Raw genomic sequence first — 14319 nt, 5'->3', positions numbered from 1 at the left:
TCTAGCTTGCCCGGGAAACGTTTGATTCTCTGATTTTTAGGGAAGTGCACTGATGTTACCCCCTTCAGTAGAGGAATGTGAGAACACCTCTCTAGTGGCAAACTTGCACAGTTAAATGTTAGTATATTTAAGCTCAGAGATTTAAGGGGACATAAACAGAAAAAAAGCAGTTTTTGAGAGGAGGGGGACTTTAAACTTACAGTCAAATAATGTAATGAATAGATTTTCTTCAGTTCTCTTATTGATGCATTCCAGTTTTCTAATGTACGTACCTGCTGGCATTTTGCAAATCAGGGCCAAGCTCTGCCAAAAAGCCACCTCCCCTGTAGAGCACCATTTTGCCCCAGACAGGATGAGACCTAAGCTGCTCCTGTGTCTGGTACATCCAAGGGCTGGAAGTGCTCGTGGAGATATTATCCCTCACAGTTTGGTTCCAGCCAGGGTCATAGGAGCCCCTGTCCTCTGCCTCCCATGAATAATGAGCGTGACAGTCTGGTACAAACTGGAGCATGCTGCCTGCAGTCTCACAGGAGTTCTTCTGCACCCTTAATTGACGAAGACGGGCATTACCCACAAGCTTGGAGTTTCCATCTGTGATAAAGCCTGAAACACAGCACGTTACAGTTTCTTTGATTACTTTTTTTCTCAGACAATAATGAATCAAGGTAACTTTTGGTGTGTAGTTGCTGTATGTCACACATTCAACACTTTGGTCAGTTAATGCGGTCTGAGCCAGGGATATTCAGGGATATTTCACAGAGAGAATTGTTCTAGGTTCAGTTTGCAATAGTGCACAATACAGTTCTTGTACAATACTGAGTTAACTTTATCCAGCTTCAGTAGGTTGACAAATGTACCAACTCACTGTGAGCAATTTTTTTAAAAATTATAACTATTGTGCATTTTTATTGATTCTATATGTTAACTTTGTTACCTCTTGCAATGCATTCTATTCAGCCTTTGTGCATGGCCAGAGTCCTGCAGTAAAACTCCCGTCAGTTTACCAATATAGTTAATTCATACAAGACAATACACCTACAGGTGTAAAGGCAGCGCTACTTTCTGCCATTGAATATGAAAGGAATGTGTAAGACACTATATTAGATTTCCATGTGAACCTGTACCTGTTACATCGTGTCTGCAAAAACATAGATGCTTAACACACGTTCAACCCGGTAGCAGGTAAGATTTATACAATCAAGCGCAGTTTCAAGGTGGGCACCCAAGATTAGTGTGATGCACAGTGTAATGAATAAGGTAAACAATATTCTTCCTCAGATTTTCTGCATCACGGATAAACTGTAGGCTCCTGTGTTCAAAAACAAAAAATGCTTTGCGATGCATACAGCGTTACTGTAAATGCACAGCTTCGTTAGCTAGCATTTATGTCACAATACAGCTCAACATGTTTACATGTTTTTAATTTGTATCGCTCATATACTGACACTGATTATAAAAGAAGCTGTGAAAGATGCTTCTCAGCTGATAACAAGCTGAAAGTCAAAGCATAACTTGCTCCCGACCAGGTTAAGTTTTCCTGTTCCCATGGTGATCTAACCACATTAAAAGAGAGCCACCTTTTTAGTATAGAAAACCTTAGCTGTAGACTCTACATACCTCGCTAAGGCACTGATCTGGCTTCGTTGAACACCCCTCTGCTTCTCTGGATAGCAACCAAGGTTTTAAACAGCTTTCACACTTTTGGCACAAGACTATGTTGGCCATAGAAAACATAGAAAAGCTGCTTTGCCACAAGGCAATGTAACAAAAAATCATTTGATTATTAATATTACAACCACAGGGCCTGATCACCTCTTCCCCCTCTGCATGAGGGACACATATTTACCTGGATAAACTCCAAAAAGGTTACTAAGCAGTGATGTGTTGGCCCAAGTGAACACTTCTCCAAGACTCATGCTGCCTGAGATCCCTCTACTGAAGCTGCTCCGGATGTGTTGGTTCAAGAAAAAAGCATTGGGATCTCTTTGGCCGTATGCCACCAGCAGCAACATCCACATAAACGCCATGTAGGCTGCAACAAATGGGCACATTAGAGTTCTCCAAATTAGTTGTGCAATAATAGAACTGGGGATCAGAGCCAGTTAAAATTAATTTAAAGCAGATGCTGCAATTTCCAAGGAAACATTTATTTATTTCCCAGCTGTGGTTTTTACTGTCACAACACCATGGCATTCAGCCAGCATTTATTCTATCATTTACATCTGGGCTTTCCTTACTATGACGTGCCAAAGTGTCTGCAGGGAAAAAGGCCTGCTGCTGGATGAAAATCAGTTCATGGCAGAGTAAGTAATTATGGTTGACAATTGGAGTTATAATGGGGAAATTTCCATAGTGTGCAAAGTGTGAGTTTGCCCTAAATTGTACACGGTACCCTGTGAATAATAAGTTAATTGCATTGCATTAACAATAAAACTTTGCCTTATGGCCATAGAATAGCGTTTCTACTCACTCAAAATCTCCTTGAGGAGGGCGAAGGCTTTCTGTTCCATAATCATTCTCCTTCTCATCTTCTCAATGTCTGCAGGAGGAGGAGGCTCATAAAGGCTGCTATCCCTTCTGACCACCTGTTGGCCCTTGCACTCCTCTGTGGGTTAAGAGGTATTTGTTTATTGACACAACTGAACATTTCTGATGAACAAGTCAAAATCTAAAACTAGTAAAGCGTATCTGGGGAGTTTCAAACAAGTTGTCATCTAGCTGTCAAATGCTGCTGCTTTGCAGTGGACTTTTATGTCTACATATTGCGTTTTTGGTATCCTTCTGTGTCTGGTGTTAATATTCGGTGATGCCTACCGCAATGGCGACAAATGCACAAGGTGCCATTTGGCTGCGTTCTAAAATGACGCTGCCCGTGCGAGTGTTATGCGAACGCGGCAGGTGGCATCCGGCTGTCCACCTAAGTAAAGTAACACCCCAACAGCTGCTATCTGGCAGTGTTCTCATCGGATGCTGTCCTCTAGCTCACGGCATTTCATGCGTGAGCTAGAGGTGCCTTTAGGCATCACAAAGGGCCACTATTTTTTTTACAAGCTCAGAATGAGAAGGGCTGGAGCTTTTAATCTTTTACCTTGATTTCCTTCAAACTCCACATTTTGAAATTCTTCCTCATCAACTTTCTTTATTACAAGGGCGAAAAAGATTGCAAGACACAGCACCTGTGGTAAAAGGCATGAACATAAGTCAATATAGATGTCCTTATGAATGTTAATATTTAGCATATCTAAAACAAAAATAATAAACTGTGTTCATATCAGAGGCATCAGAGGTTTGGGTCTCTTGGAGCTTTTTCTCACCTTCAATGGCTGGATAATGAGGATACTCTGAAAAAATGAGACAATCATGGACACCAACCAGCTCACAGAACGTTCCTTCCCAAATTTCAACCCATAAAGCATTGTGAAGTATCCTGCTATCACACTGCTTGTGATCACAAGCAGCCAGCCGACAAAAATAAACCACCAGGGAAGCCCGCCATGACAGCACGCCCTTTTCCTCTGACTAGTGTCAACCCCAGTGCTCTCTGCAGGACTCAACCTGCAAGTGAGACCAGTGGAAGAATTCAACTCAACTGAATATCATAATTTCAAAACTGCATTTAAATTAAATGTCAGTGTAAACAAAGGTTACATGTGTGATATTAATTATACATTATCAATGATATTTAAAAAAAAAGTTCTTCATAAGGTTCTACCATACCAGATTATGGCTTTGTAAATTTTAGTTTTCAAGATTTGATCCAATCCAATAGCAAAAATCAGTTCATTTTACCTCTGAACAATTGGGCCCATGAGGATGCCAGTCATTCTTACATTATATAAGCCTCATAAACCACAAGTCATTGCTGTTACATTTCTGTTTGTGTAAACAATATGATTTACTTGGACTTACTTACTCGGACCCCAGGAAAGCTAGCTGACATGTTTGCTTGTTCTCATCATGAAATGCCTGTTTTGCAAAATGTTGAACCATTTGTTTAAATTTGCCGCCAGTTGTTTTCAAAATAATTTTTTGGTGACCTAAAAAATGTGAGATGTGAACCAAGACATTGAGTTCTTCTAATGTCATGGAAATACACTTGTGTGCAGGGACCAAAACCTGTAAACACAATGATTATCAGCAGCTACTTTGTCATTTTGGAAGTTAGCGTGTCCTTGAAAGCACATAGAAAAACAGCATTCCAAGTAGTCACCATTGGCAACGGTGCCTGTTTGATAAAGAACTTAGAATAAAAAAAGCAAATAAACATGAAATAAATTGAAGTCTATCAAGTGATTTTTTAAGGCTCTGGATCATCTTGGATAGGAAGAATAAATACACCATTTATAGATAACAAGCTAACAAATGCAAATCTAGCATTGTGATCTTTTTTAGTGAGTGATTTTGTACCTCTTCTGTGTGAGTTCATCTGAGTTGACATCACTGACTTTAAAGAGCTTATCTTCAAGAAAGCCCTTCATGCCCTGGACCTGCTGCAGAGCCTGGCTGTAGCTGTGTGGGGTGGGGAAGCCGGAGGGTCCCAGCATGCTCAGCTCTTTGTCAATGTGACACAGCTGCCGGTATAGATACTGGGTTTTGTTGCTCTTCTTTTGAATCCCCTCCACTGTTGACCCAGGATGCATGCTAGTACTGCCTTCTAAAAATGAACATAATTTTTGTCTTGGTAAACTGTGTCTTCCTCCTTATTTGTGGCACATGTTGCATGATTTTCAGACAGAAAGTTAAGAAAATTCTTTGGCTGAGCATTCATGCAAATTTTACCTCACGATCATTCAAGCAGTCTGTGTTTATCCATCCCAAAGACTTGGTATAGCTACTGTGTGTTAGCTGTATGCTAGCTAGCAATAAATGCAGCCTGTGTGCTTGTGTTTAGCTCTACTTCTGACTGTTACTTTGTTTATTTTTCTTATTTCCCCAAAAGTCTCACTTCTTTTTTTCTCTAAACATTGTACTTTTATGAAGCAGATTAATTAAGCCCTGGGGAATGTTTGTAAAATTTCATGCAAGTGGTAGCCCCGGGGTATAAAGTCAATTCCCTGGTAACAAGACAAATCTTTGTGCAAGTGTTTTAGCAAGTGTTTTGCTTACACTGACAGCACCAACTGGTCCCCTTCTCCTTTGGAAATGGTAGGCTATTTATAACCATTTATCGAATATGGGGCATGTTTGAGACAATGACTGTGAGGAGCAATGCTGCGGTATTTCCAAAGATCAACAAGTCGATCTAAAACAGTTTAGGCCTTTCCTGTGAGTTCAAGTAAGTCAAAACACTTTTTGTGTTCAAATTTCGATGCAGAAAACATGAAATATTATTACACCATTGCAACTCATCTCTGCATGCTGGAATTAATTAACATTTGCTCATTACTCAGCACTACATTGTGTTTTGTCACTCATTCATTATAGGTCTATCTAATTGTGTTCAAAGGCATTTTGAAAGATGGATATTGAGAATGACCCTTGGAAATCAAAAACAAAAGGAAAACTTCCACAACACCTCACAACTGTGATTTGATTTGGCAATGTCATGATAAAATTAGTACACCTTTTCATTTGATACTTATGACATCATAAGTTTTTGGTTTTGTTGTTCTTCAATTTTACATAAAATAAGTAAATAATTAATAATTCAGATTTTCATAAAAGTCATAGTAGGCCAATTTTTCACATATCTGTCATATATCTCTATGTACATTTGAGAACAAATCATCAGTCTTAAGGTTCATGGCCGAGTGCAAAGTTTCGTAGAAGACATAGATGTAGGTTAAGCACATCTCTTTGCATTTATGTCGTTATTTTTTTTACAACAAAGAAAAATAGATTTACTTTACTTTATTTACTATTTAGATTTAATAAAAAATGAATAGTAAATTAACTTATAGAGATAATATGACATCAAATTAAAACAACTGCATTTAATTGCAAGTGCATTAATACTGTATAAGAATTTCGGCACAAACCCACTCAAAGGACTACTGAAAATAATCTGTGAAAGCTATCTAGAAAGTCAAGCAGAGCAAAGGTTAAAAAGAGACAGGGCTTCAGCATTCTATTACAACGACCTTAAACCGTACAATAAGCACACTCTGCGGAATAAAGACAGTCAAATGTCACAGTATCCACCATCCACAGCACTTACACACCTAGTATTTGAGGCTGAATGAGGTTGGGGTGGGCGGTATCACTGGTCTTATTGTTCTGCTTGATAAAGTCCTCCACCACAGAAAGGACGGCATTTATATCAACTTGTTGTCCAGGTCCAAACTCAGCCTCTTTGCATGGCATGTTGCTTTTCATGGTCTTAGACAATGAAGAGGTTATTCTTGTGATATCCTGAAGAGAAAAAAAACAATATTCCAAGTTAAGTTTAATTTATTAAATTATCAAAAGCACAGGGTACAATGACACTGATCTGTTACAAGAAATCAAAACATGGTTGCACGAAATTTAGGGAAGCACAATTTCCATCTGTAATCCCCAAAATTAACAGACTTATGCAGCATGCACAGTTACAGCACAGAGAACATGAAAAGCAGATGCCCCATGCAACAAAGGACAGTAGGCACACATTTGACAGCAAAACATACTGCATGATATGAAGAATAATAACTCTAGTCACTTTAAAGTGACCAAATTATCCGTGTAAACAATATGCACTGTGAAAGTTGGCAAGAAACACCACAATACAATATATATATATATATATATATATATATATACACACACACACACACACACACACACACACACACACACATATATATATATATATATATATATATATATATATAATACCAATAAATGCATTTTATACTGATGAAGTGCAGATGCCCATAAAAAATAAGAATACATATCTACACACAATTTAAGTGCAGTACATGATTCACATTTAACTACTCATAAGATGTTGAGGTTAGTATACTTATACCCACAATGGTCACTTCTAACATCTGTACCCAAATACAATGATATTTTTCTAAATAAAATTCCATATAATAAATGCAATTGTATATACACATATATACATATAATTAAGTTAACATATCCATCATTTTTTTAGTGTTTATTGTATCTTACTTGAAGTTCATTATATCATTTGAATGCTACTAATGCAACAGTCCTAAATATTAAGGGTAAACACTTTGAATTGCTCCCTACTACATGAAAAACTTGAAGCGCCTACCTTGATGACTGTGTCTAAAGTGATGTTGTCATTCATGTTGGTGGTGTTAGTCTGTGAGAAAGAGGTCTGGTCAGTGGCATCTGATTTTTCTGTTTTGCGCTTGCAACAAGACATCTCCCAAGGACGAGTCATTCTGAAGATACTGACAATCAGGATATTCACAGGAAACATGATGAGGGAACTCTGAACTCCAATCATGAACTGCTGCCAACTAAACTCAAAGTGACCTGAAAAAATGGAGCGCAAGAGAGATAAGAGGCATCCTAATGGATGTGCACATTTATGTTTAAATGTTTTAGTCCACAAATATATGAATACATGTTCTGACTTAAAGCAGTTACAAGGACATTATAGTGTTGATTTTGCCAGTCCCTGTGGACATAAGTGTTTCAGTAAGCACCACCATCTTCAGGCTGTTCTCATGCACAGCACGTATGTTTTCCTTTAAGTAATGCAACAAAATGTGGATATATCTGATGTAAACATAAGCTGGCAATTTTTGTAAAATCTACATATTAAGTAAAGCTGCGATCACACAACCAATGTGTTGACAGGAATAAACAAGGAAGCATCTCTCTTAAGGAGGCAGGTTGTGGATCAGCCACAAAATACAGGACTATCCCAACGACACTGATGTTCAGAACCATGTTAAGTCTGAGTAATTTTAAGGCAAACCGTCAACATGTTTTTTTCACTTCATCTTACCACACAGTAACTTTCCTTGCCGAAGACCAACCTCCATGACTTTTTACGTTAAGTAAAGGTTCCTTCCAAAAGTTCCTTTTGAATCTTTCAAAGTTGCACAATTCCCTTTTAATTCTGCTAAATGACCGAAAAAGGCTGACTGATGTTTTTCACACATGCTCTATCACTATTGTGCAACATGCAGTTTATCACAACATGAAATTATCCATTGACAGTTGGTTTAAGTATTTTGTTGAGTTTTGTATCTTGTTTGTACTATTTTTATTGTTCTTATTGCTTTATCTATCTTTTTTCATATATGTTGCTTTGATATCCCTTTGCTGCTGCAATAATGCAAATTCCCCCCATTGAGAAACTAATAAAGGATTATCTTATTTTATCCTTTTTTTTTTTTTTTTTTTAATTTACGGTCAGTTCTTTGCTCTTCCTGTCTCAGCATCAGCCATAATCAGAGAATGTAACATCACAAATAAAAAATTCTCGAAAGACAACCCAGCTTTTGCTTCCTCTTAGTTGACCCCCATAAAACTCACTGCAAAACTGCAAAGAAAAATTAACAGTTAGAATCATTGGCTCTGAGTACCATAAAATCGTTTTGTATGACTTTGCAAGACAATCGGATCCAGTGATAGGAATTAGGAATAACTATCTAGAAAAAAAACATATCTTTTCACTTTTGAAGGTCATACAAAAGCATCACTATTTAATTTAGACGGTTGCATAACTGGTGTAAACCTCCTTGAAGCTGCTTTGGAATTTTGTTTCAAGTATTCTAAAGCAGACTTGATCTGGTGGTTTTTTTAGAGTAAAAAATGTGTTGTACCCAGGTCCATGGTCTGCTCAGAGGGATCTGTTGGGATGCCATAAAACATTATACTGGTCAGCATGGTACAGAGCAGCAGGCTGAAGCAGCAGGACACCCTCTGAACGCAGGTGAAGGTGCTGCTCGCTGGTCGACTGATCACAGAGTACCAGAGGTGTCCATCACTGAAATCCTTTGTAGTCTTCATAAAGAACAAGTTACTGGGAAAAACAAAACAAAAATGGTACACTGTGAAATAAAAAACACTTCAACCTCAGCAATCTACCAGTTACTGATATATTTTTAAAAATCTCTTTTCAGTCATTTCATTGCTGCAAATCCTTGGCATAGCTCTTTCATTTTTATTTGAATTCCATCAAACTCACATTTAATTCTAATTAATCCTAACTGTCTGTAGCCAGATATGAAAACAGGACATACTGATCTGTAAGTAGTTGAGTTCAGCTGTTCAGTGATTTGATCAGGTACACTCAGGGCTGTTAATTTTTCATTTTCCTGTAACATATTTAAATTGCCTTGTGAAAATACACCAAGGTATAAATATCTAGGTTATATGTGGCTCATTTACAGTTTTTAGTTTATCAATGGACTTTTTTCTTTGCAACAGTTGTACTGAAAACAAATAAATCTTGGGCCAGCCTGGGTTTTGGCAGCTTTTTGCTTGCATTGCTGTGAAGAACACTTAAGTTGTACCTTGCCTTGTCTGATTTCTGTCTCATCAAACAAATTGCACAAGTGCTGGAACACTGAAGTGGGAGCTCAAGCTACACCCTGCCTTATGGTCTCAAAAACTGAGCGATAAACACTACATTATTGAAACTACAAACGTGTGCATTTGCATTTTATCTGAGCTCCCATAATTCAGATTCAGATGAAAACACCCTAACTGAGTCTCACATTCAGCTTCAGACTGTCAGCAGTGTGCTTGTGTGTATGATTTTATTGCCCAGTACTTGAATGATTTTACCTCACCTGAATCTCATTAAATCCATCTCTGTCGAAACAGGAAAAACTTTATCAAGGGAACAATCGCATGAGTCTACCGACAGCCAGGAGTTGCATAGAAAATGCCATTTCTGCTCCGTCTGTAGATCCTGCACCATGACATTGCCTACATACCTGAGGGAACAGAAAAGCAGTGCAAATGTAAAGGCTTTAACAACTTTTAAACTATAAAAAGTCAGCCGTGAGAAACTTTGTTTTATGTGCTAAACAGCAGAGGAATTTGACAACACTGGGGGCTTAGCCCAGACCTCTGTACGGGGGCCGCGTGGATCCTTCCCTGAGAATTTTTTTTAAAGAATAGGCTCTGTTTTGATCCCTTTTTAATGCACTCTAGCACTTGACAGTACCTTAAAAACGTTTTTGCTTAATCTTTTTATATTCATTTTCAAATGTAATGTTAAAAATATTAATAGTTTTTAGTAATTAGTACTGAGTAGTAAAAGAATGTTTTCCAACTACTATCATTAAAAATGTATTGACTTGAGTTGGAAAAAAACTTGTGGTGAACCTGTTTGAAGCCATCTGGAAACCTTATGTTCAATATTTGGAAAAAATAAGTGTGATTTTTGCTGGGTTGGGTGCTTTGCCTCTTTTTTAATATTGTGGGGTTTTTTTTTATCTTAACAGAGAATGGTGACTGTATCGGTTTTGTGAATCCAATAATGATCTTCATTCTGCATTTGTATATTTACCAATAATTTCTATACTTGTGTACATTGGTTCATTATTTGTGCGTATTTGACCCCACTCATAGTAAAACTTTAATGAATGATTGAAAAGCTAGTAGCAGGTGGTACCTTTTAACAGTAGCCTTGGCCACCAGTTTATCAGAATATCTGTGTTAATGGGTGAATGTGGCTTGTAGTGTGAAAGTGCTTTGAGTGGTGAAACAACTAGAAGTGCAAGTCCATTTACTGTTTAACAGTGGTGGAGTGTAACTAAGTACATTTATTCAAGTACAAGTATGAATGGAATTTGAGATTATTGAATCCAGTGTTTTTTATTATTATTTGGCCTATTCTTGTTTATGAAACAGATACATAGCCTATGTTTTCCAGGGCTATGTAGAAAACCTTTGGATGAGTCTGCGGACACCCAGAACAAACAGCACCACTGTTGAACAGACCACAGTGAGAATACATTGTATAGTTATGGTAAAGGAGCACTAGTGTGACAGCTGAATTGTATTTGATGACTGTGTTCTCTTGATAAAGAGCAAGTAATTATGAACAATTGTGTGCCCAGACATATTGTACTTGCAGAATGTTCAATGTTCGCAGTGTTCTATGTCACATCGACTTCTACAAAATGAATGGCATGGCTTATGTTATACTACAGCAGCTTCTAATGCGGTAGAAAATGTCATTTTTACAATGTTTTTTTCAAGGTTCTGACATTTCAGTATTTGCCTACCAGGCTGGATGACTCCCTGAGTTATTGTGCCACAGTCTGATACCCTGCAGGTCTCCCAGGGAGAGGGGTGTAGTTATCAGGAATACATCCACCGCACCTCTCTCAAACACACATTTCTTTCGATCCGTCAGGTGATGTGGTTCACTATTTCCCTCGGCACCCAGCAGAATAATTGTAACCTGAAAAAGTTCACCACACTGTATTTTAAACTGAAAAGTCTGAAACTCAGATAAAACGTAATGGAGGGGTCAGGTGAGGGTTGGGCTGTTATCGGCAAGACCTCCACTTTGATAATTAAGCAACGGGAAGCCTTAGGAAATAGTAAAACCTTTGGCTCCTTTGGCTAAAAAGTCCAATTCAATTAAAAATGATGGAATTGATAAATAAGAATAATGATTTCAATAAGTCACGTTAAATGTCATCAGCAAAGTTCAAGACACTCTGCAATTTACATAGGAATGAATGTTAAATCCGCCCTTTCACAGGCCGATCAGTGTAATTGTAAAAAATATCAAAATTATACAGATTGTTACACAACATTTTCTCCAGACTGATTCAGTGACATTCAACATATTCTCTCAGGAAAAGCCAAATACAAACACTCAGCAAAGTAAGCCATATGAATTTAGCTTTGGACTTTAAAAAAAATATACGAATAATCAGAAAACTGAAAAGGGAGCAGGATAGCTTGAATGATCTGCTGATAAAAACATTTCTAAAAGGTTGACAAATAAAAGCACTCCCCCTCTTAAAACCAACAACTTAATTAAAAACAAAATATAAATGTTTCTATAATGAATTTAAGGGGGGGGCGGGCACATAGCATTAGAACAAGCTGAAAACACAATACTGATACATCATCAATTACATTATTATGGCTAATGTGTTAGCGTCAGTGCTAAATGCGCTGTTATGGTGTCATCTGGATTTTTCTTGATCATTTTTACATCTTCCCCTGTGGTCACTGTGTTTATTGCCTCTACAGACATAATATAAAGGGTAGCTAAACTGGAATAACCGCCTGGTGGTTGTATTCCTCCACAGACTGGTCAAATTGCAGTTACAGTTCACATCCATGTCTGTGAAAAATTGGTTGCTTCATAAACATCTTCCCCCTGGCAGCACAAAAGATCTATACAATCAGCTCAGTTTCAAAGTTGGAACAAAGATTCGTGTCACCAATTCAGTGTCTGACCAAATGTTTCCCTAGAAAAGTGTTTTTGCCGAACATTATGATGACCTTTGACTTTTTGTATATAAAATGCCATTACTTCATCATTAAATTATATTAGCAATTTGTGTGATTTTTTTACATAATCAACATTTTAATTCTTGAGTTATGGTCATAACCATGTTTTGTGAGGTCACAGACATTTGATGATTGGCATGCTTTAATGAGAAGGACACAAGGTCACAGTAACCTTGACATTTGACCTATGAGCATAAAGATCTAATACATTAGATTACACCAGTGATGTTGCCATAGCTATCACCAGAGCGAAGGCAAAAAACCCCACAAATGGGTGGCCTTTAATTTGTGCAACAAAAGTTATACAGATCAGAAGCAGTAGGCTACTGATTTAAGGTGGAACTTAGGGCAGAGAAACAAACTGATGAGTAGCCATTTGTCTTCCAGTTAATGACTATTCAGAGAGAACTCTTATCAAACTTGAATTGGCATTAGCTGTATTGTATATGCTTCACAATCATTGGCTCATTCACAGCTGTGTAGCTAATAATACCAAGTTACTTCCACCACCCAAACCTCCTCCTTATGAGGTATTCCTGGTTTATATTCATGCATGCTTATTAGAGGGGACTTTGTTAGCAGAATCTTTGTTCCCACACAGATTCTTTGCAGAAGCCCCCAGAATCCAACTTCGACTCTTTGCTATGAAATGATAACATATTTACCTGAGAAGAAGTGGAGGCTCCTCTCCGATGTCCAGTGCTTACACTCAACAAGTAGCGGTACTCGTCCATGGGATCATTGTCCTCCAGCACAGTCACCTTCACCTGCCAACCAGCAAAACAACATGCATGTTCCTTTACTGATGCTTATTTTGAGTGGGATTACATTTTATATTATTTTACTTCATTTATGAATTATACTTTATAACTGGAGATGCACCAGCCCCTTCTCATTCCTAACTTGTAAAATACTACTACTTTGACAGTGCTTTTGGCATAAAATCGTGATGTCCAAAGTCATCTTTTGTTTGCGCATGACTCACAGCAGGACGGCGTAATATAAGTAACAGTGGGTGGGAGGAGTGGTGGTTGGGTCCAACAAACCCCAGACTTTCATGCAGGGGTCCAGTGTTTGCTTCCCATCTGAATGTGATGGGGTTTTTACACCTTACTATGTGCCTCCTTCCCCTACACCTAACCATCGGTGACTTTGGGTAATCATCCCGTGCCAGCATGCGCGCTTGTTGTTGTCAGAGTGTTGATTGCCATGTGCTATTGTTGCCTGAACATAACCAAGTGCAATGTCATCCCACCATGTGCATTTGTTGACATCAGGGTAGCAACATCCCGAAATGTAAACAACAGATGCAAAAGGATACCTAAAACATAATATGTAGATGCAGGAGTCCACTGCAAAGCTGCAACGTGACAACTGATGATAATGTATTAGATATACTGTACCTTGGCTATGTCTTGAATGTCTTTTCGCCGTGCCCACACAACCACCAAGAGATAGGCCACAAAAAGTGACCCCACAAAGCAGACAACCACAGGATTCTCGGCAAAAGTCCCAAACAGCTCAGCAGTGCGTGATGGGTCGACAAGGTTGGGAGTGACAAAGAAAGAGCTCCCAAAAAAGGTAAGGTGGTTGCAAAGGCACTGGGTGACTAAATGTGTGGTGTTCACACCAACCTTGGAGGACAACAACAACAATTATTAACATCAAAGGTTGGGAAACACATGATTGGCAGATTGAATTACTGTGCTTACCCTGCATCCATATTTGCTCCAGTCCAATTTTGATTCATCCCAAAATTTACATGCGGCCGTGATGGAGGTAATTGATAAAGTGGCATTGATGGATTTTATACCTGGACCGACAATGGGCCTCACTACGAGATAGTGTAATCCAGTGTTTCCCTTTAAATCTTTAGGGTCTAGTAGCCAAGAGTATCTCTCCTCTGTATAAGACACACAAACG

The 14319-nt window shown here is 38.3% G+C and overlaps 1 protein-coding gene across 1 annotated transcript in view; it reads right to left on the bottom strand.

The window, feature by feature from the left end:
- The window catches only part of LOC121949092 (polycystin-1-like protein 2), a 45922-nt gene that overhangs the window by 9092 nt on the left and 22511 nt on the right, over window positions 1–14319 (bottom strand). Inside the window, exons 23-36 of the mRNA XM_088083858.1 lie at window positions 14109–14299; window positions 13800–14030; window positions 13062–13163; window positions 11148–11326; window positions 9702–9848; window positions 8730–8929; window positions 7202–7428; window positions 6162–6351; window positions 4408–4654; window positions 3315–3555; window positions 3089–3176; window positions 2471–2605; window positions 1847–2032; window positions 273–603 (exon numbers count right to left, since the gene is read on the bottom strand). Coding sequence (XP_087939984.1) covers window positions 273–603; window positions 1847–2032; window positions 2471–2605; window positions 3089–3176; window positions 3315–3555; window positions 4408–4654; window positions 6162–6351; window positions 7202–7428; window positions 8730–8929; window positions 9702–9848; window positions 11148–11326; window positions 13062–13163; window positions 13800–14030; window positions 14109–14299 — 2695 coding nt within the window. The remainder of the gene's footprint in view (window positions 1–272; window positions 604–1846; window positions 2033–2470; window positions 2606–3088; window positions 3177–3314; window positions 3556–4407; window positions 4655–6161; window positions 6352–7201; window positions 7429–8729; window positions 8930–9701; window positions 9849–11147; window positions 11327–13061; window positions 13164–13799; window positions 14031–14108; window positions 14300–14319) is intronic.

The sequence above is a fragment of the Plectropomus leopardus genome, chromosome 10 (genome assembly GCF_026936395.1).
Source record: "Plectropomus leopardus strain MGB_pleo_1.0 chromosome 10, ASM2693639v1, whole genome shotgun sequence".
Lineage (NCBI taxonomy): Eukaryota > Metazoa > Chordata > Actinopteri > Perciformes > Serranidae > Plectropomus > Plectropomus leopardus.
The sequence above is the reverse complement of the archived record's forward strand: the minus strand, read 5'-3'. Positions and strand labels throughout refer to the sequence as shown.